The 21,038-nt window shown below is 38.4% G+C and overlaps 1 protein-coding gene across 2 annotated transcripts; it reads right to left on the bottom strand.

Moving 5' to 3' along the window:
- Window positions 1-10,353: 10,353 nt before the first annotated feature.
- On the bottom strand, window positions 10,354-20,274 carry LOC137831646 (PH, RCC1 and FYVE domains-containing protein 1). Of its 2 annotated transcripts, none has more exons than XM_068639405.1 (10): window positions 19,439-20,274; window positions 17,603-17,818; window positions 16,429-16,515; window positions 15,844-15,933; window positions 15,638-15,724; window positions 15,344-15,538; window positions 12,374-14,455; window positions 11,717-11,863; window positions 10,968-11,320; window positions 10,354-10,708 (listed from the first exon to the last, which is right to left on the bottom strand). In XM_068639405.1, exons 2-10 carry the CDS (start codon window positions 17,657-17,659, stop codon window positions 10,588-10,590), a joined length of 3,219 nt encoding a protein of 1,072 aa, XP_068495506.1. In that variant the 5' UTR covers window positions 17,660-17,818; window positions 19,439-20,274; the 3' UTR covers window positions 10,354-10,587. The 2 variants fall into 2 exon arrangements, with proteins under 2 accessions (XP_068495506.1, XP_068495507.1); XM_068639406.1 differs by having other exon boundaries at window positions 12,374-14,345; window positions 19,439-19,647.
- Between the last annotated feature and the right edge of the window lie 764 nt (window positions 20,275-21,038).

Raw genomic sequence — 21,038 nt, 5'->3', positions numbered from 1 at the left:
TACTTGAGCGTCGGAGTGCCTTCGCAGGTACCCTCCCCCGCCCGACCGAAGTTGATAGCACGAAGGGACGACCGACCAAAGGAGACAGCAAGAAAGGACAATCGACCAGAGGAGAAGAAGATCAACACGTCAGCAATTACACCACGTCAACCGACCGTGCCTGGGCCCCATCTCTCCACTCAGGTACAATTGGCGCCCACCGTGGGGCCGAGGCAAATCTTCAATTTTTGAAGCTATAATGGTTGCGACAAGAAACAACAACGACGCTATGGCAGAACAGATGACTATGATCCAAATCCTCCAAGCTCAGATGGAGGAACTGCGACAAAAGGGGATGGAAGACCATCGTCAACATGAAGAAGATAGACGCCTCCAAGAAGAAGATAGACGCCGCCAAGAAGAAGAAATCGCCTTATTAAGAGAGCAGAATGCACGACTCCAACAACAGGTCGATAATCCCGAACGAGAAGGCCAATCCCATATGGCCGACCGAACCGCCTCTCGCATACCTACACCTGCCAATACCAATCCTGCTCCCAGAGCTGAAACAGTCGAAAGAAAGTCAAGGAAAAGGGGTCATCCTTTTACAGACGAAATTATCACCACTCCACTTCCTGACAAATGGAGAGGCCTCGTCATTAAACTCTATGTCGGCTCGACCGACCCGGACGAACACTTAAATGTCTACAAGACGCAAATGACTTTGTATACCACAGATAACAATGTGTGGTGTAAAGTATTTCCCACGTCGCTCCAGGGAGAACCTCTTACCTGGTTCACAGAGCTGCCTCCAAACTCCATTAACGATTTTGACACCCTAGCCGCAAAATTCTCCACTCAATATGCCACTAGCCGACCGCATCACATGTCCTCCATGTCTCTCCTAGCGGTACAACAAGAAAAAGGTGAATCTCTTATAACCTTTCTAGATAGGTTCAACAAAGCATGCATGAACATCCGAGGGCTCAAACAAGAGGTTGCATTGCACCATTTGGTCTCGGCCATCCGACCGAGCCGTTTCACTGAAAGTCTCATCAAGAAACCACCTCAAGACATGGAGGACCTTCGAACTCGAGCAACCAAATTCATGCAAATCGAAGAACACATTGATTACCATCAACGGTTCAAAGCTGTCGGATTCGGAGCCCTTAAAGACCAAACCCAAAGTAAAGAAAGAGAAGTCGAAACCGAACGAACCGTCCGAACCACTCTGAGGTCCGACCGGAATAGGGGAGGCCGAATCCCCAGGTTTAACAGTTACACCCCTTTAACTGTGCCGAGGGGACGAGCCCTAGATGAAGCACTACAAACGGACCTAATCCCGACATTGAAGCAGTATCAAACACCACCGAATGCAGATACTGCTAAGCGTTGTCAATACCATCAGAATTTCGGTCACACGACCGAAGGATGTCAAGCTTTGAAGGATAAAATTGAAGAACTCATCCAAGCTGGCCATTTACGGCAGTTCGTCAAGAGGACAAGGAGTTCAAGATCCCCACCACGGAATACTGACCGTCCTTCCCGTGGTGTCGACCGGTCGTACCGTAACGATTACAAACGCCACACTGACCGTAGCCAGACTTCGCGAAAACGCAGCGAAAGCCCCGTTCGGCGTACACGCCCCCGTAGCACAAGTCCCGACCGAAACGCCCGACCTCGCCAACGAGTCCGCGAAGTCATCAACATGATTGCTGGACCCGTTAACTTGGGCGAACCGAACCACGAAACAAATTATATAGCTGGAGGATTTGCCGGTGGCGGGTGCTCAAATTCCGCCCGAAAGAAACATCTTCGTGACATCCAGTCCGCTCATGCTACCACGAGGAGGCGTCCACATATACCTCCGATTACTTTCACTGACGAAGACTTTACAGCCATAGATCCAGCCCAGGACGACCCCATGGTCATCACTGTAGAAATTGACAAGTTCGCAATTGCCAAGACTTTGGTAGATCAGGGTAGCTCGGTCGACATACTGTATTGGGACATTTTCAAGAAAATGCGCATCCCAGAAGCACATATTCAGCCCTATAACGAACAAATTGTAGGGTTCTCAGGTGAACGGGTCGATACTAAGGGGTACATAGACTTGTACACAACCTTTGGTGAGGAAGACGGCCCCCATAAAACAATAAACGTACGATACCTCCTGGTTAACGCACAAACTTCCTACAACATCCTGCTCGGTCGTCCGTCCATTAACAGATTAAAAGCCATTGTGTCCACTCCACACTTAGCCATGAAATTCCCCTCGGCTAACAACGACATTGCAACCATCCATGTCGATCAAAAAACCGCTAGGGAATGCTATGTAGCAAGTTTGAAAAGTAAGCCAACTCGACGACTCTATACAACCAATACGGACGACCGAGTCCCGCAAAAACGAGGACGTTCCCCCACACGGCGTTCCGGACGACACATGTCCCGTCGTCAAATGATAGCCCTTGTTGACCTCGACCCTCGCATGGACGATCCCCGTATGGAAGCAGGAGAAGACTTGCATCCATTCCCGCTTCGCGATGATCGCCACACTACGCACATCGGTACTTCGCTGAAACCGGACGACCGAATGGCCGTCGGGACGACACTTGTTAAAAATTCCGATCTTTTCGCCTGGACAGCCGCTGATATGCCTGGCGTAGACCCACAGGTTATCACTCACCGATTATCACTGTATAGAGAAGCTAAACCAATAGCTCAAAAGAAAAGACATATAGGCGAGGAACGACGTCAAGCCGCACGTGAGGAAGCCGACAAATTGTTACAGGCTGGATTCATTCGGAAGGCCCATTACACCACATGGCTAGCCAACGTGGTTATGGTGAAGAAAGCGAACGGAAAATGGCGTATGTGTGTTGACTACACAGACCTCAATAAAGCTTGCCCAAAAGACTCGTATCCTCTGCCTACCATTGATCGTCTCGTCGACGGTGCAGCCGGGCATCACATCCTCAGCTTCCTTGATGCCTACTCTGGCTATAATCAAATCCAAATGCACCCGGCCGACCGGAAGAAGACGGCCTTCATGACTGATTCCGGCAATTTCTACTATGAAGTAATGCCCTTCGGACTCAAAAATGCCGGAGCCACTTATCAAAGACTAATGGACCACGTATTCCACGACATGATTGGTAGGAATGTTGAAGTCTATGTCGATGACATCGTCGTCAAGTCCGACTCATGCAAACAACATATTGCCGACCTAAAAGAAGTTTTTCAGGCCCTCCGCCAACACCAGATGCGACTCAATCCGGACAAGTGTGCGTTCGGCGTCGAAGGGGGGAAGTTCTTAGGTTTTATGCTAACTCATAGAGGCATAGAAGCTAACCCCGAGAAGTGCAAAGCTATCTCCGAAATGCGAAGTCCCAACTCCATTCAGGAAATTCAGAGACTTATCGGCCGACTCACCGCACTATCCAGATTTGTTCCTAAACTCGCCGAACGAACGAGGCCAATCGTCCGACTACTGAAAAAAGCATTCCGCTTCGAGTGGTCGACCGAATGTGAGGAAATTTTCCTCGATTTGAAAACTTTTTTATCAACCCCGCCGGTCATCCAGAAACCGGACGCACGAGAACCCATCATAGTCTACCTCGCCGTTTCACACGAAGCCGTCAGCTCAGTCTTAGTGCAAGAAATTAATTTTGAAGAACGGCCGGTTTACTTCGTCAGCCGCGCCCTTCATGGCGCCGAAATCCGATACCAGACGATCGAAAAGGTAGCCATGGCCCTCATCATTACCGCCCGACGAATGCGTATGTATTTTCAGAATCATCGGATTATTGTTCGGACAAATTACCCTATTGTAAAGATCCTCACTAAACCAGATTTAGCCGGACGAATGATCGGTTGGACGATCGAACTATCCGAATTCCATATTCAGTACCAACCACGCGGAGCGATCAAGTCGCAAGCTCTCGCCGACTTCGCAGCTGAACTCACTACTTCTTCAGCCGAGACCGAACATTCATCATGGATCTTATATGTTGATGGCTCCTCGAACGAGAGGTCGTGCGGCGCTGGAGTTGTTTTGGAAGGCCCCGGCGAGATTGTCATCGAGCAAGCCCTCAAATTCGACTTCAAAGCTTCAAACAATCAGGCCGAATATGAAGCCATATTAGCCGGTCTACGTCTCGCTCAAGAATTAGAAATCACTAAGTTAATTTGCAAAAGTGATTCCCGGCTTGTCATCGGTCAGCTTAACGACGAATATGAAGTCCGAGAAAGCTTTTTACAGCGATACTATCACTTAGTCAAACAGTCGATGAGCACCTTTTCTGAAATTTCTATGCAGCACGTTCGACGCGATCACAATACCCGCGCGGACGCCTTGTCCCGGTTAGCAACCACGAAGTGTAAAGGAATGCATCGGTCGGTCATCCATGTTACGCTTGCACGCCCAAGCATCGACCTACAGGAATGCCTGACGACCGACACGGAATCTACTTGGATTACCCCAATCAAGCAATATTTACTCGACGGCACATGTAGTCCTCTCAGCGAAAAAACCATGAAGCTGCAGGCCGCCCGTTTTGTCTTAATCGGCGACGACCTTTATCGCCGAGGTTATACCCAACCACTCCTTAAATGCTTGACACCAGACCAAGCTTCCTATGTCATCCAAGAGTTGCACGAAGGAACTTGCGGAACTCACTCCGGCGCACGGACAATGGCTGCCAAAGTATTCCGGGCTGGATACTACTGGCCGACCGTCCAGGGTGACTGCACCAATTTCGTACAAAAATGTCTTAAATGCCAAGAGTTTGGCACTTTGTCCCATCAAAAGCCTGAGGAACTCCATTTTATGTTATCACCTTGGCCGTTCGTCCAATGGGGTATGGACATCATTGGTCCTTTCACCCCCGGTAAAGGCCAGTGTAAATTCTTACTAGTCGGCATTGATTACTTCACCAAGTGGATCGAAGCCGAGCCCCTGACTGCAATCACCGCCCGCAATGTTCAAAATTTCGTATGGAAAAATATCGTTTGCCGCTTCGGGCTTCCACAAATCATCATCACCGATAACGGTCGGCAATTCACCGACCGAACGTTAGCTGAATTTTACGAGAAGCTCCACATCAAACACATCGCTAGTTCAGTCGAACATCCGCAAACAAACGGACAGGCAGAAGCTGGAAACAAAGTTATTTTGAACGAACTGAAGAAACGTCTCGGCCCAGCAAAGGGCAACTGGACTGAAGAACTCTTAGAAGTATTATGGGCATATCGCTGTACTCCTCAGACGACTACACAAGAAACGCCGTACAGCCTAACGTATGGCACCGAAGCTATGATCCCCGTCGAGATTGGCGAACCCTCTCTCCGCCGGCAAACCCTTGATCTTGATCTAAACAAGGAAAGCCTCTCGGTCGGTCTCGATCTCATCAACGAACTCCGGGACAAGTGTAGAATTAGAGAAGAAGCATGCAAAATTCGGGCGGCCAGACGATACAACTCCAAAGTTAAACCAAGATTGTTCCACAAAGGCGACTTAGTATGGCGAATGCGGAGCAGCGCACGGAAGGAAGGAGGCAAGTTCTCCAGCAATTGGGAAGGACCTTTCCGCATAGCTGATACGGCAGCCGGTGGAGCCTATTATTTAGAATATTTATCTGGGAAGGAAATACCGAGAACGTGGAATGCCACACATCTCAAATTTTATTACAGTTGAACTTTAATAATAAAAGTGCACTCTTTCCTCGCTCAGTCGGTTTTTCCCTAAGGAGGGTTTACGACCGGGAAGGTTTTAACGAGGCACTAAATTAAAATCCAAATCTCCTAGTCCTTTACTCAATTCATACCTTGTTCGGCATCTGAATTATTACCTCAACGTAATCAGAATTATTTATGCCACGTTCGGCATCAGAATTATTCACTTATTTATGCCTCGTTCGGCATCAGAATTATATTATTACCTCAACGTAATCATAATTATTTATGCCACGTTCGGCATCAGAATTATTTACTCAATCTTATGCCTCGTTCGACATCTGAATTATTACCTTAACGTAATCAGAATTATTATGCCACGTTCGGCATCCGAATTATTTACTCAATCTTATGCCTCGTTCGGCATCTGAATTATTACCTTAACGTAATCAGACTTTTTTATGCCACGTTCGGCATCAGAATTATTCACTTATTTATGCCTCGTTCGGCATCAGAATTATTCACTTATTTATGCCTCGTTCGGCATCAGAATTATCTTATTACTAATGTAATCAGAATTATTTATGCCTCGTCCGGCATCAGAATTATCTTATTACTTTAATGTAATCAGAATTATTTATGCAAGTGTGCATTGCCCACATGTCGGATCCAGCAATTTTCTATGCCACATTGTTCATTAACTCTTCAAAAGAGGCGTCAGGCTGTGGGCCAGGGGTCTCCCCCTCGGCCTCCTCATTTAAATTATCATCGGGGTTGATCGGCACCAGCTTTCCATCAACTATTATTTTTTCTGTCGTACTGGTCGTCCTCCAGGGGTGCTCCATGCAGGCAGGCCGCTTGTCCGATGCCTAACCGAAAATATTCTTCGCTAATGCGAACGTCCCGCCATTCCGTTAAGTTTAATGTCTGACAACTCGAAAGGCACAACAATTATTACGACTCTTCGGCTTTTATTCACCTCGAGCCTGGGGGGCAAGTGTACTGGTAGGCACCGGACGAACGCACGTGGCCGACCGGCCTTATACACTAAATAGAAACGAACGCACGTGGCCGACCGGCCGTGTACACAATAAATGTAAGGGCATTTATGTGACAAGCTAAAGTGGTTAAGATACACCTCCGAAGAATAAGGAATATGCGTTTAGAGAAGATATGTTCCCCGGGTATTCCGGAGCACGACTGACAAGACATATCCATAACCACCCTGAGCCCAAGGGATAGAAAGCCCATTAGGCAATCCTATAAATACTGTGCTCAAGCCAGAGAAAGGTACGTTTTCATTCACTTACGAAACTGCGCTTAGAATCTCATACTTACTTGAGCGTCGGAGTGCCTTCGCAGGTACCCTCCCCCGCCCGACCGAAGTTGATAGCACGAAGGGACGACCGACCAAAGGAGACAGCAAGAAAGGACAATCGACCAGAGGAGAAGAAGATCAACACGTCAGCAATTACACCACGTCAACCGACCGTGCCTGGGCCCCATCTCTCCACTCAGGTACATTTAAGATTTTTAAGATTAGGATTGTTTAGTTGCAAAAATATCAATTTATTCTAATTGTAGGTTTATAACAAGAAATTGTCACCCAATCCAATAAATTTAAAACGATAAATTTAAAATAAAGAATATAATTCATATAAATTAAAAATAATTGTACGTCTCTTTTTTTTTTCCATGAATCTTATCTTTTGCACACTGCAATCTAGTGACATTTTAAAAGACTAGACTGCATTTACATGACATTTAAAAAGACTACAGTACAACAAAACTCGCGTGATAATTTGATTGGTTTTTGTATTGATTTATAAGCTGATTCAACTCTATCAAAATGAAAGTTCCACCTCAATAATTGTGAAGTAGCTGGCATTGTAGTTGTCAAGAGGAATGAAATGTGATAAGGTAACAACTTGTAAAACTATAAATGTCTCAGTCACAATCAAAGACTTACATGGTATCAATCTGAACCCCATGCAGTATAGATTTTTAGGGAATTTGGAAGGAACTGGGGAGATTGATCAATCAAAGAAATGGTGAAAGAAGATGGGTCATTCTGTCTGAGGGGGACATCACAAAATGGTCTTAAAAATTTGTTAACGTGATAAAAGAAAACCTGGGAAAGTAAGGGACATGCATGCACGTGCCCTTGTTGTCTTCTTGTCAAGTGTCTTCTTAGTGTGGACTGTTTTATGTGTCTGCGATGTTCGACATAACGTGCAATAAAGACATTGCAGTGATTACTTGGATCATGAGTTCCACCATTCATCCAACCCAGAGGAATCTTTCATGAATTGACACACCCATATTTATCCTTCATAAAAATCCTCAAGTGAGATTTTGTCGGTCACAAACAACCACCTCTCTTTGTGTGAGAATGAGTACACAAAAAAGATAAAATCACACAGAGAATATCTGGAGAAATCGTGGTTTTGTTAATGTAATTACGAACAATTAATAGGTTTTATTATTTTTATATGGAGAATGGTACAAATTCTGTGCTTTTATACATAAACTAAATATAATGTGTTTCTGCTACGGAGATAAGACTTAGAGAACTATTGAAGTCTTTGTTTTTCTTTTTCCTTCGTGTAGGTTGTTAGGATTTAATTTGTGATCCTTCCGGTCTTCACGTTACTCCTTCAACTTTCAGTCTCGGGTGAATGTCAAATGTGGGAGGTACCCGCAGAAGGCACTCCGACGCTCAAGTCAGTAAAGAGGGTGTTTGACACTCAGGTACAGTGATAATGACGTACCTTGTTTCTTGGAATGTGTGCTATTTATATTATTTTAATGAGTTTACCTTATTGGACCTGATTAATGAAATGGATCACAGTTATGGTTGCATTACCTAATTCTTAATGGTAATTTAACTTCACTGATCTTGGTTTGAGCGTGAATGATTAAGTGTGTTTGTCGACCAGACCGTCCATAAAGATCTCAGTCATCTCAATCAGGGAGGCCAAGTCTCGATCATCTCGGTCTCGTCCCATACCATACCAGTCCATAATGTATGTTGCAAAACAAGATGAATGGTTAGTTGCTCACTGATTCAGATGGAAGAAAACGACTAGATCTTCAAAATCAATTGGGTAGAGGAATAGGACTTTTCAATAGATAAGTCAGGGAGAGTTATACAAATCTGAAAGCTAAGTGCAACTACCTTGAAATAATTGGAAGAATGCGCAACAATATGCAGTTGATTTTGGATTATAATTATAACTCTATAAATTTAATGGATTTAAGCATTCTGCAGTAGCCAAGATTTTGTGCATGCATTTGTTTTGGACTCTTAAAAGGAAACCCATTCTAAACTTGTTCTTAATGGATCAGTCTTAATTACTAGTGGATTAACACATATGTGCTTACCTGGAACATTTTACGATTCAGTTAATGCTTAACAAATTCAACTTTGACAAGAACATCACTTTATCTGGTCAAATCTTGAAACTTGAAATGAAGTTTTGAGCACGTATATAGGTTGTTGAGGAGCATAGGTTTGGAAAATGTCAGTTCTATCAAACTGTTTTTTTAGCAACTTTTCAAATACATTTTTACAAGCCGATTTAATGTGCATATATTATATGGTTATGATCAATTTAAAAAACTTTTAAAAATCTACAATTCTGCTAGAGTGTTGGTTACTATAAATTTATTATTAAAAGGATGTTGTAGAAAGCTAATTTTTTAAGTAATGAGTATAGACTAACACAGAATTTTGGAAGATGTTAGAAGACATTATAGCTTCTCACAACAATAAAGTTAATTACGCATGAGCTGCAAAAGCTATATGCACTCACTTTTGGGTAACTAAAATTTTAAATTGTTCTTTGTCTACCTACCTATGTTGGTAGATGCCTAATATTTTTATCTAAATTAATTTAACTTTTACACGTAGAATGAGAATAAATATTAATTTGTCAAACAATTTTTTATTGTAATTTGTAAAATTTACAAAGCTCAATTAAATAATTTCTTAGATAATTTTTGTGCCAAATTTATTTTTCATTAATTTTACAAATCAAAAAACAACAATTTTCTTAATTCTTAAATTAATCAAATAATTATTTCTTACAAATTTTGTTAATTATATTTAAAAACTTAATCTTTAAATTTAAATATTATTTTTTATATAAATATTTAAATTTATATTTTTTTTCTTATTATCCCCACATTCTCTAATATTAATTTTTTTTTTTAAATTAAACAAAAGTCATACATGTAAAATTTATATAACTAAAGTTGTCACTTCATATATGACTTTAATTATGTAGTTTTTACATTAAAATCATATGTCATATATGACTTTAATTATATAGTTTTTACATTAAAATCGTATTATGGATGCACAATTCCTATGTAATCTAATTTATTCTAAAGTTATTAGTCCCTCCTATAACTTTCACCTTATTTAAATTCGCGTGGACAACACAACATTTTTCTTGTTATATCCAACGCAAAAAGTTGTGTTTCCCTAATACCATTTTAGTTTATATTTATTGGAAGTTGTTAATCTCAAACACGACTTAAAATAAACATAATTAAACGTTTGGTCCCTAGTGTAATTTTCAGGAGTTACATAATAAACATTACTTAGCTTAAATAACTTTTCATCTCTAAAGTAGAAATGTTTTCCTTTTGATCTCTAGTTTTTTTTTGTCCCGGTTGATCCTTGGAAAATTGAAATATTAGAAATGGAATTTGAGCAACTTTATAATGCTAAAATAGAAATAGACAAAATTAAGAGACATGTTGTTATTTGTGACTGTACACAGGAATGAATGCCCCAAGATAGTGAACAAAGACACACTATTATTTTTTACTATACACTTGATCTTTCTTTCAGGTCTAAAGCCAACATCACCTCTTTCTCACTAAGAACTATTGGTGAAAACTGCCAGAGATGAATGGCTGTAAAAATTAGCCTTTCACCTGACTTTGGCTCGTGTTTATATATCCTTCAATCCCATACTTCTGATACACCGTGCTCTGATTCTCTTCCCACCATTTTTCGGCTTCCTTCTCTAAAAATCGTTTGCGACTGCAAATCACACATCATCACAGTCATTAAGACAGTAATATCATGATAAAATGGAGTATCCATCTTCCTGATAGTTGGACCAAATGAGATATTACCAAGTGTTCAAAGTATGTGCATGATTTGCATTTTGAAAAAACAAATATAAGTAGGCACAGGAAGAGCACACAGTAACATTAAATTTTATGATGATAGAGTGTGTGAAAAAATATGATTAATTAGTGAATTTCTTATGGCTAAGCACTAGGTGAATAGACATTACCTAAATCTCACTCGCTTGAGGCCTTTTTTCCCACATGGCAAGGTTGTAAATGTGATGTAAACACCTGGCTCATACTGTTCTACCCAGTCAGCCTTCAAGCCATTGTTGATATTATCTTGTTGTTGAGATTCTCCTCTGTTAGAGTTAGAATTTTCGTTTTTGGGAAACATACTTCTCCCAAATTTGGATTTTAATGTCTCAGAGAATACTATAGGAGAATTGGATAGACTGTCCACATTGCCATCTCTTGGACTCTTCATATCTGTAACTATGGTTGCCACATTCGGCACAAATTCATGTTGTCCAACTTTTGCTTCTTGTCCAGCGTTATCTTTTCCTGATATTGTATGAAGCTGCAATGGTGATAAATACATCAATTACTTTGTTCAAGGAATATAACTTAAATATACACTTAAAAAATAGAAAATTCACGTTGAAATTTTTTGGGAGACTTTAAGCAAATCATGCTAAAAGTTCTAATAATGATTTCATGATTAGAACTTTGCATTTCAGGAAAGTTATTTTTACTATGAATCCTTGTTCTGGAGATACTAAAACCAAGTTCTAAAAGCTTCAATCTCGTATATGATACAATTGATTTATATAGTCATATAATAGCTTCATTTTTCATGTTTATTACATCTTGCTACCTTACGCATATGATACAAATTAAATTAAATGAAGTTGAAAATTCTAGACTCCAACTTAAACCTAAATTAAAACAATTACACTGATAAAAAAGAACTTACCCTTAGTGCTAAAGCTTTTATGACCTCTTTTGCTGCCTTGCACTTAGCAGCTTCCTCCCTTGCCACAGACCAACTCTCCTCAATTTTTTGTTGACACTCTTGTATTTTATTATTTTTAAGCTCACATTGCTCTTCAAGTCTCTTAGCCTATATGAGCATGGGAAAAGTGAGCACAATCAGTACAGATTAGAAAATGAATGTTATGTTACTAGTAATTGCGTAGTAAAAATTTAATATACAATTGAAGGGTAGATATAGAAAGTTCAGGAGAGGAATAAGCACCCTAAAGGCTAAAATTGATAACAATTATACAAAGGAAGTTAAAAAAACTTAATACAACTGCTTAAAATGGAAAAAAATTCAAAATATAGTAGTTCATCTAAAAAAAAGTACTCTTGAACAGGATTGCAAGAAAAATAAACATGTAGAGTGCCAAAAAGGCATTAAAGACACGATTCGATAGTTAAGATGTGAAGCACTACGTGAACTTTTTTATTAAGAAAAACGGTTTCAATTTCAACTATTACGTGGTCATGAATTTCACTGTACTGTTATGGTGTATATATACAAATAGATTGATCAATTGATAATTGTGGTCTAAATAGGGACAATGATTTTATAGGGAATTATAAAAGAAGTCATTAAAAGAGTCAATACCTCGGCTCTCAGCCTATGAACTTCTTCAAGGAGCAGCTTGTCAGACTTAGTTGTATCTGACTCTACTTTAGAGAAGTTATATGTTGTAGATTCCATATTAAAAGGAGAAACTGTGGCTAATTTACTTTTGGATGAAGAAACATGAACAACTGGATTTTCTGTACAATTAATTTTAAATATGGCAGGACATGGAACTTGCCCCCACTGTGGCATTCCACCTAGCCTAGACGAAATATCTTCTACATCCTGCTGGCTTTCTGGGTGGTTTTTCCAATCCTTACGTCCACTTGGCATACTTTTCCTGTAACATGATTGACCAAGTGATAACAGAGGCCCTTGTGTCACGGTTGTCTCTCCCCTGTCCTCAGTCATATCAGCAATTTTTTGTTGTTGCTTCAACAACTGTTGACTGTTGTAATTTCGGGATTTAGATGCCATTATTGAATGTGTACCTCCCTGTCGTTTATCAAAACACTGATCACAAACCCGAAAAGCCTTGCTCTTACTGGGGGCTAGAGGTGCATTTATAATCTTCTTACTACTACAAGCACGGCAGAACAAAAGACCACAGTTATAGCAGTTATGCTTCTTCCTTGTGAACCCAAATGGCAACCTACAACCACTACAAGTTGATTGGTCACTAATAGAAATAGGTTTGTGTAAACAGATTGCAGCTGTGAAGCTTGGACCACAAGTGATAGTATTTACCTGTCTATCTCTCAGAGCCTCAACAAAACAAGGTGTATATCTATCTTCAGTATCACCTAGCCCCAGTTGACCACTTTCACCCCTGCCCCATGTATAGACACTCCCTGCAGAAGTCAAAACAGCAACATGATATGAACCAGTTGATATAACTTTAACAAACTCTTGTTTGAGTTGTCCCTCAACCATGACTGCTTTATCCTTGGCATGTGGATTTCCTAACTGTCCATATTTGGCACTACCTATTGCAAAAACCTTGCCCATGTTAGTGAGTGCTACAGTCAACATTCTTCCACAGGACACTTGAACAAAATCATAGTCTACAAGTTGTGTAACACATGTTGGCACAAGCTTGCTTCCATTATCGGAATGACCAAGCCTCCCCTCATCTCCATCACCCCATGTAAACAACTTACCACTAGCACTATTGTACCTAAAACGATCAAACATGACTTCAACAATAGCAGATGTATGCCACGATCCACATGCAACAGATCTCACCCTTAGTCCACTAAGAGACTCAACTTCTTTTGGACTTGAACAGCTCCGAACATCGCCATGGCCAAGAACCCCAAATGTACCATCTCCGTAAGTAAATAACCTCCCACAACTAGAGATAATCGCAGTATGCCATTCCCCACAAGCAATACTTGAGATACTAATACCATCTAAGTATCCACCAAGTTTTTGCGGTATCCACTGACTTCTTGTTCTCCCTTCATTAAATAAGTCTGCACAGCAGACATCATTTCCCCAAGTATATACTTCACCAGAATCTGTCAAAGCACATGTATGATACTCACCACAAGAAACATGCTTTACATGAAGACCATTAAGAGAATCAACTATTTTTGGGGAGCTAATGTCCATATCAATTTTCTGCCCGAGTCTTCCCCACTTTCCTTGACCCCAACAAAAAACTTCCCCTTGTTTTGTAACTAAGGCAGCATGTTTTCCTCCCAAAGCTATGTTCTGTACATCTAACATTGCAGTGGATTCTAGTAACTTCGGCACCAAAGAATAGACCCCGCCTTGAACAAACCTTTCATTCACAATCCCTACAAGACATCCAATCCCTCCACCCCATATCATTACATCCTTTAATACATTACTTTTTCCTAAATGTACGGAAGTAGAATGCGTCAAATACCTATAGGACAAATTCTTCTTGTGCTCTTTATCAATGCGAGTTGACTCAATGTTACTACGAACCTCTGGATCAATGTATGGAGAACATGGCACTGAATTATCTGTTACACCATGAGTGCTGGAGATGAAAGATGTGGATGAATATAAGTTATCAGAAGTGCATGACAAGCCATCAGAAAAGCACCTTTCGGAAAGTGACAAAGTAGGACTTGCACATAAGCTATGTACCTTCAAAACAATAACAACCAAGTTACATTTTATGTCAGTGACAATCGTTTTTTTTTTTGAGAGAAAGTGATATCCAACTTATATATATTAACAAGGAAAAGAGAAATAAGTACAAGCAAACTGCTTCTAGCATGATATTATCATCAAACCTCAGCCTTCTATGTTTAACTTAAGTAATAAGCTTTTTGAAGTTTATAATCATCATTTATGCCAAAAAAAATCATTTGAAGATTACTGATAAATAATGATGTTTTGTCTGTCATCAAATGAATGATCAATTTGGTTTTAAAGTTAAGAATTTAGACGAGAATAAAGAAGACAGAGTAGTCAAAGGATATGCCAATCATACAAATAAAAAAATGCTATGTTTGCAGAAATTCAAGCACATCCATAACTATATACATCCTTTTTATTATTGCGCCTCTTTTTCCTGACGTGCATGGACATAAAACCCAATGAAAATTAAGCTAATGAACTGTAACCAATGCCAAACAAAATTTCGATAAAATAAATCACATCTCTTTTGAACCTAAATATTCAGAAATGAGATATCTTATTTAGCCTTTACCACCTTCAGAACAGTAAAGATTTAGTAACAAAGGAAGCTCGATGTAATTATAAAGAGGGGGTGAAAGAGTATTTTAGTTCTTTCAATAAATTTAAAACTTTTTAATTGTAGCATATGATAATAACCACAACAGCAAAAAAAATCCATAATTATTTATGAACAATTAAAAGATTAGTAGTTCTGAAGATAGGGATTACAATGAACCATCCAACTTTTCGAAAAAGTTTTGCTTTCTTATAAACCCCATATGTTAGATTATTATACATGTGGGATAACTACAATAGATTTTTTATTAATTAAACAAAGAAGATGTATGAAACCTGAGTAAACTGAGAGGTTTCATCCAGAAGGCCGAGATTCTTTTTTCTTCGTAAGATTCCAGCAGGACTACTAACACAACTCTGCACACCTTTGCAACTTCTTAAACTACTAAAAGCTCTTGGATGCTGACATCTAGAGATAACAGCTTTCAAGCCAACAAACCAAGTAGCAGCTTGTGCCTTATCCTTGCATATCTATAGTTCAAAAGAAATAAATGTCTATCAAGCTACACCAATGAGAAAACAAATGCAATTATATCATGTCATGTATTAATCAAAATTCACAAATATTACCAGATCAAGAGAACGTTCACCATTAGCATAGATTAGTGAAAACGAATGGCACTCCTTTTCGGGTTCATTTTGCCTCTGGGACCTTATCTGAAAGTAGTGAGCCATTTATTAGACCAAACATGATTTTTACTCTGTTCATTTCGATTTCAAACCGTCATATTCACGGGAATGCATCAAGTCAGAATACATGGATGTTCGTTACATACATTTTCTTGCCCTTGAACAATTTTTGTAACTACACTCAATCGCAAATGCTTTTCCTGCTGTCCTGAATACCAAATCAAATTTCTCTCATCCTAGAACCAAAGAAGAGGAAGATAATTTTAGCAACTTTATCATAATGCAATGAATAAAATAAGGGCAATTAATGAAGTTTCAAACCCAATAATGTTTACCATTTCACCCAACAAAAACCAAGAGATCTATTTTTTCTTAACTGGTATTCAATAGAAGTCAAACTTAATTTTTCCTCCATCAATAGATACTACTATACAAAAGTTCACTGAAAAAGTGCAAAAAAAACAGTAGTACTCCACCTAAGAGTAACTTGCTTAATTTTTTAAAAATAGCATTGATACAAAATAACATTAGAAATTCAAAGCCAATATCTTGAGAAAGACCAAGGAAAAAACAGATTGGAACGTCCACGTGTACGGTGCTTCTAAATACAATACTCATAAGAAATTTGTAGAAGAAAATGTACTAAGAAATGTGTTCTATAGGCAAGTTTCGTATTAAAGGAGTGGTCATATAAATCTCCTAAAATGATTTGTCATCTCGTTATAGGCTACCTGGGAAAGTCTGAAAGGACAGAGCTTCGGCTTTCCTCTACGACCACACTTGAGTAAATATGCACCTTTCTTGATAGAAACAATTGCCTGAACAGAAGAAAGACGAACCAAATTTTGAGTATTGGAAAAACGGAAAATCAATTCTCTGAGATATAAGGTGAGCACACACTAGAAAATATTGGACATATAAAAACTAAATCAAAATATTAAATTACATATTTCAAGAAAAAGACTAAAACTCTAGCCTTATACTGATCCACATCATAACACACATCAATGTGTGAATATCGTATAGGAATGTGTGCATACTCAGAAGAAAATAAGTAGAGTGAAACAACAATTAAGATCATAAACACGTTAATGCGTTCCAAGAATCTTTTGGTCTAAGAAAATTACTCTAAAGCAAAAGATGATGAATTCCAGCCTAAATAGTATTTAAATAAAACTGCAAGAATGTAATCATGTTATAACCAAATTGACAGTGATAGCTAGCGCCTCATTTTGTACGCTTTTAGAACAATTACTTTGAAGGGACCTGGAATTTTTACCAACGCAAATGAATGTACATATTTCGGGTGATTTCACCAAAAAAAATGTAGATTGGGTGATGTGTGCTAAAACTTAAGAAATCGAAGTATAACTTAGGTTTGTACATTAGAAATTCAGCATGTGTCATTATGATGAACAAATTGTAAAGGATACAGAATAAATCATAAAGCTTTTAGCTTTCTATTTCTGGTTTTAACTAATTCTGATTTAGTGGGTAGCTGTTCTACAGTTGGTTGATTGCATGTTAATCACCAACTCTATAAATAGGTTTGATCTCTTTCTGTAATAGTACTACATTTGTTTCTTTTTCAACTTCAGATAATCAAGATTTTGTCTTCTGTGATAAACTTTCTTCTCTGTTTTTCAATCTTTGTCCATAATCTTCACACAAATGAATTATAAAGATGGCAAGGAGTTCTAAATTTTAACAAGAATTGGAGGGTCAAACAACTAAAGATCACTATTAAAGAGAATGTTTCATTAGCAATGAAACCCACAAATCATTTCAAAACTAAAACAATTTAAAAGATTGGAAATTAGAGAAAAAATTGAGAACACGTAAGCAACACTAAAGTGAGCATGACTTTGAAATATTGCTATCAAGAAATAGAAAATGGAAAATAACCTGTTCAATAGCCCTGTCAAATGGGACTGTTGCCAAGGACTCTTCTTCCATTGTCATGTTGTAGTTTCATGGAAGAGAGAATGGCAGACAAGGGACACAGACAAGAGTCCTTCCTCAGTTTTCACAATACGTGGAACCTTATCATTGACAGCAAAATGATTGAAGAGAGGTAAGAATGCAGAAGATGCTCTCTCTTTCTCTTTCTCTCTGAAGTGTCTGAATGAACAGAAGAACATAACATAAGAAACAACTGAGAAAATATTAATGTGATCAAGCCAATAACATAATGTACTTTACTGACCACTGATTATTATTTGGAGGGAAATGTTACATAATATATATATTTATTAACAACCAGTTATTTGGTTAGTATTGCACAATTACCTTTTAATGACTAATAACTCACTTCATAGAAGTAATACAATTTTATAATTTTAAAATAATAATTAACAATTCTCATAAGAAAATTATTATGCGAAGTTTTCACCTTTAACTTTAAACCATATTTCAATATATTATTTTCTTGATTATTAAAAAAGAATCCTCTGAAGTATAACAGTAATAATATTTTAAAAAAATAATTCAGAAGTCATCCATGACACTGATCTTTAAAAAAAGATTTGATGAGTGTAAAAGTATTTAATATATAATATACTAAAATAAAAATTATTTTTTGATTTATATGTTAATTTATATATATGAAAAACAAATTAGGAAGTTAAAAGGTCAAGAAAGCTTCATTATTACATCACACAATACATAGATAAGGAGTGTAAGAGTGACGGCGACACTTTTATCTTTTAACGACCGAGTGGGTGTCCATTAAAAGTATGAGAGTATAGAAACAAATGGCCAAAAAGTAAAAGCCGCGCTGGCCCACTTCTACCTTGCATCTCACCAAATAAAAATAAATAAATAAATCAATTCAAATTAACTTCCAAGACAAAAGAAGCCCTACACTTCTTCCCACTTCCTATATTCACCGCCGCCGCTACGGCCACCCTGGCCGCGGAGCTAGGGCGACAGAGAATGAGAGCGACACCGTGCCATTCCGATGCGCTCTCGTTCATTCGTGAGGCCTTAGATTTTCACCCACCGCCGCGGCAGAAGACGACGGCGACGAGAGCAAAGCCAGCAAGGACCCTGAAGAGCACCTCCGCCGGTGGAGATAGTAAAATGACCAAAATGCCCTTTCTATGATTCTATTTTCTGAATTTGTTTTTTTGAGAAACTAGTTTCGAGGGAGAGAGAGGAGAAAAGGGGAAATACAAGAAGGAAAGAAAGGAAGACTGTTTGGTAAAGTGGGGAAACCAAATCAGAATCAGAATCCAATCTTAATCGAGATGCTTTCATGGCTAAGAAGAGAAGAAGAAAGTTGAGCGCAAGTGAAAACGGTGCCGTTTCTTTCTCTCCTTATTACAAATTTCAAACTAAGATCCTAATCAGTAACCCATGTTTTTACCAAAGAGAATCTAATTAAAACAACTTAGAGAATTTTAAATTTACTTTTAAGATGCGATTTTTAATAACTTTAAACAATCTAAACACGATTAGTTCCTTCTAAACAAAATTCCAAATACACGGTAACTAATCTCAATTGCCCTGCACCGGAAGATTTTAATTAATTAATACCGTGAAATGCGTGCTGTGCTGTGCGTGAAGGAAGAATGAGTTTATTTTATCGACCTCTGTTTACTCTTTTTCTTAATTACTGCATAACATTTGTTGGCTTTGAAAACAGAAACCAGGCAGATTCAAAGGAGGAGAAAAATCGGCACCAGAGATATACGTAGCAAACAAGAATCAAAAATTGAGAGAAAGAAAGTAAGAAATTACCAAGAATTTGCCTTGTTTCCAGTGCAGAATGATGAAGGGAATGAAGACAATGTGATGGTTTTTTATGTTAAAAACCTTAACTGAACTGAACTGAACGATGACACTCTCTTGTCTTCCTTTTCCTCTGACTATCTCCTCACCTTAAAACTTTCTGTTTGTTTTCACTGTGCATCACTCTGAGCACTCACTCTTCGCAGAAAATTCCCCTCGCTTCGAATCATTGCTCTTGTCCCAATATATAAGAGAAGCCTATCAGGATATGGACAATCTAATGCAAACAAATTCTGACTAAAAAAATTAACTTCCTCAAGTTTAGGTTAATAATATATTTATATACATTGGAATAATACAAGTAATTTTTGCCCTTTTATGTAAAAAAAAGTTTAGTGAAATTGGGTCATTAGTCAATTTCCTTAATATACAAACTGGTATGAGAGGAACTAGCTTCTAGTTTAGCAATATATTAGGGAATGATATATGTAATAAGAAAAATGATAAGTTTTTTTGTGTGTTAAATTTTGAAGAATTTTTACTAATGAATCCTGCATAGAGAAGAGACGGCAAAGTGCAAAGTAGAGACAAGCAACGTGAAGGGGAAAAAAGTGAAATAAAAGAGTTGTTAATGAGCAACGTGCAATTTCTCATTCAACGGATTCCTTATCTCTCAATGATTGAACCCAGTTCCTTTTGACTGTTGACAATTGTAATAATTGAAACCCCACGAGGATTCTTCCTTATGATGAAAGTTTTGGAGTAATGTCTCTAAACTCAGTGTTTAGGTTTCAAAATTCTTGCTTGAAACAGCTGAGTTTAGCATGATTGTGTTTCCAAAACACAAGAGCTTGCAGTGCATTCATCCAACGTTAAACCAAAAGAGATTAGGATCTAAACAGTGAGTTACTGTATCCAAAAGCAACTTTAATTTTCATGTCTTTTTAAAAGGATGCCTCTTTTAAGAAGAATCTAGCTGACGCCTAAAGTCTAAAATACAGACAAAATGGTCTTTCTATCTTTCTTTTCAACGCAGATAACAACATTCATTCACTCATTCATTATTCTTCTTATTTTCTTAAATCATGCACCTTGCCAACTAATACCATCAATAAATTACTACGAACTCTCCAATCATCGCCACGTGAATTCTTCAATATATTATCTCCACCCATTCTATCACAACTCATTCAACAAATAAGTTTTCAGTGAGATGAATCTAAAACTTTGTTCATTGTCAAAAACTTACCCAATGTAACCTGTTCATACAAATAAAAAGAAAATCATTTTTTCAAAGAAAATTAAAATATATTTGATTCTCTGTGAACCAGCGAAACCTTGATAACATTATTTAGTTTTAGAGATTAAAGCAGTAATAAATTGAAACGGTACAATGCCATTTAGTGATTTATGATGTTCTTTTGCAGGTTCTTTTGAAACTGTGTTCACCTTTTTTTATCTTTTTGTTCATTCGAAATGATTTGTCTTCACATGGCACCACGAAGCAAGGAGAAAACCGGTGGATGCCAGTGAGTTCGTTTTTAGTTAAGAAAAATTAATGAACAGTGGATTACTTAATCCCAAGACGCTACTGTGTTAATCCCTTGGC

This window comes from Phaseolus vulgaris, chromosome 6, assembly GCF_000499845.2.
Source record: "Phaseolus vulgaris cultivar G19833 chromosome 6, P. vulgaris v2.0, whole genome shotgun sequence".
NCBI classification, from domain to species: Eukaryota; Viridiplantae; Streptophyta; class Magnoliopsida; order Fabales; family Fabaceae; genus Phaseolus; species Phaseolus vulgaris.
The sequence above is the reverse complement of the archived record's forward strand: the minus strand, read 5'-3'. Positions and strand labels throughout refer to the sequence as shown.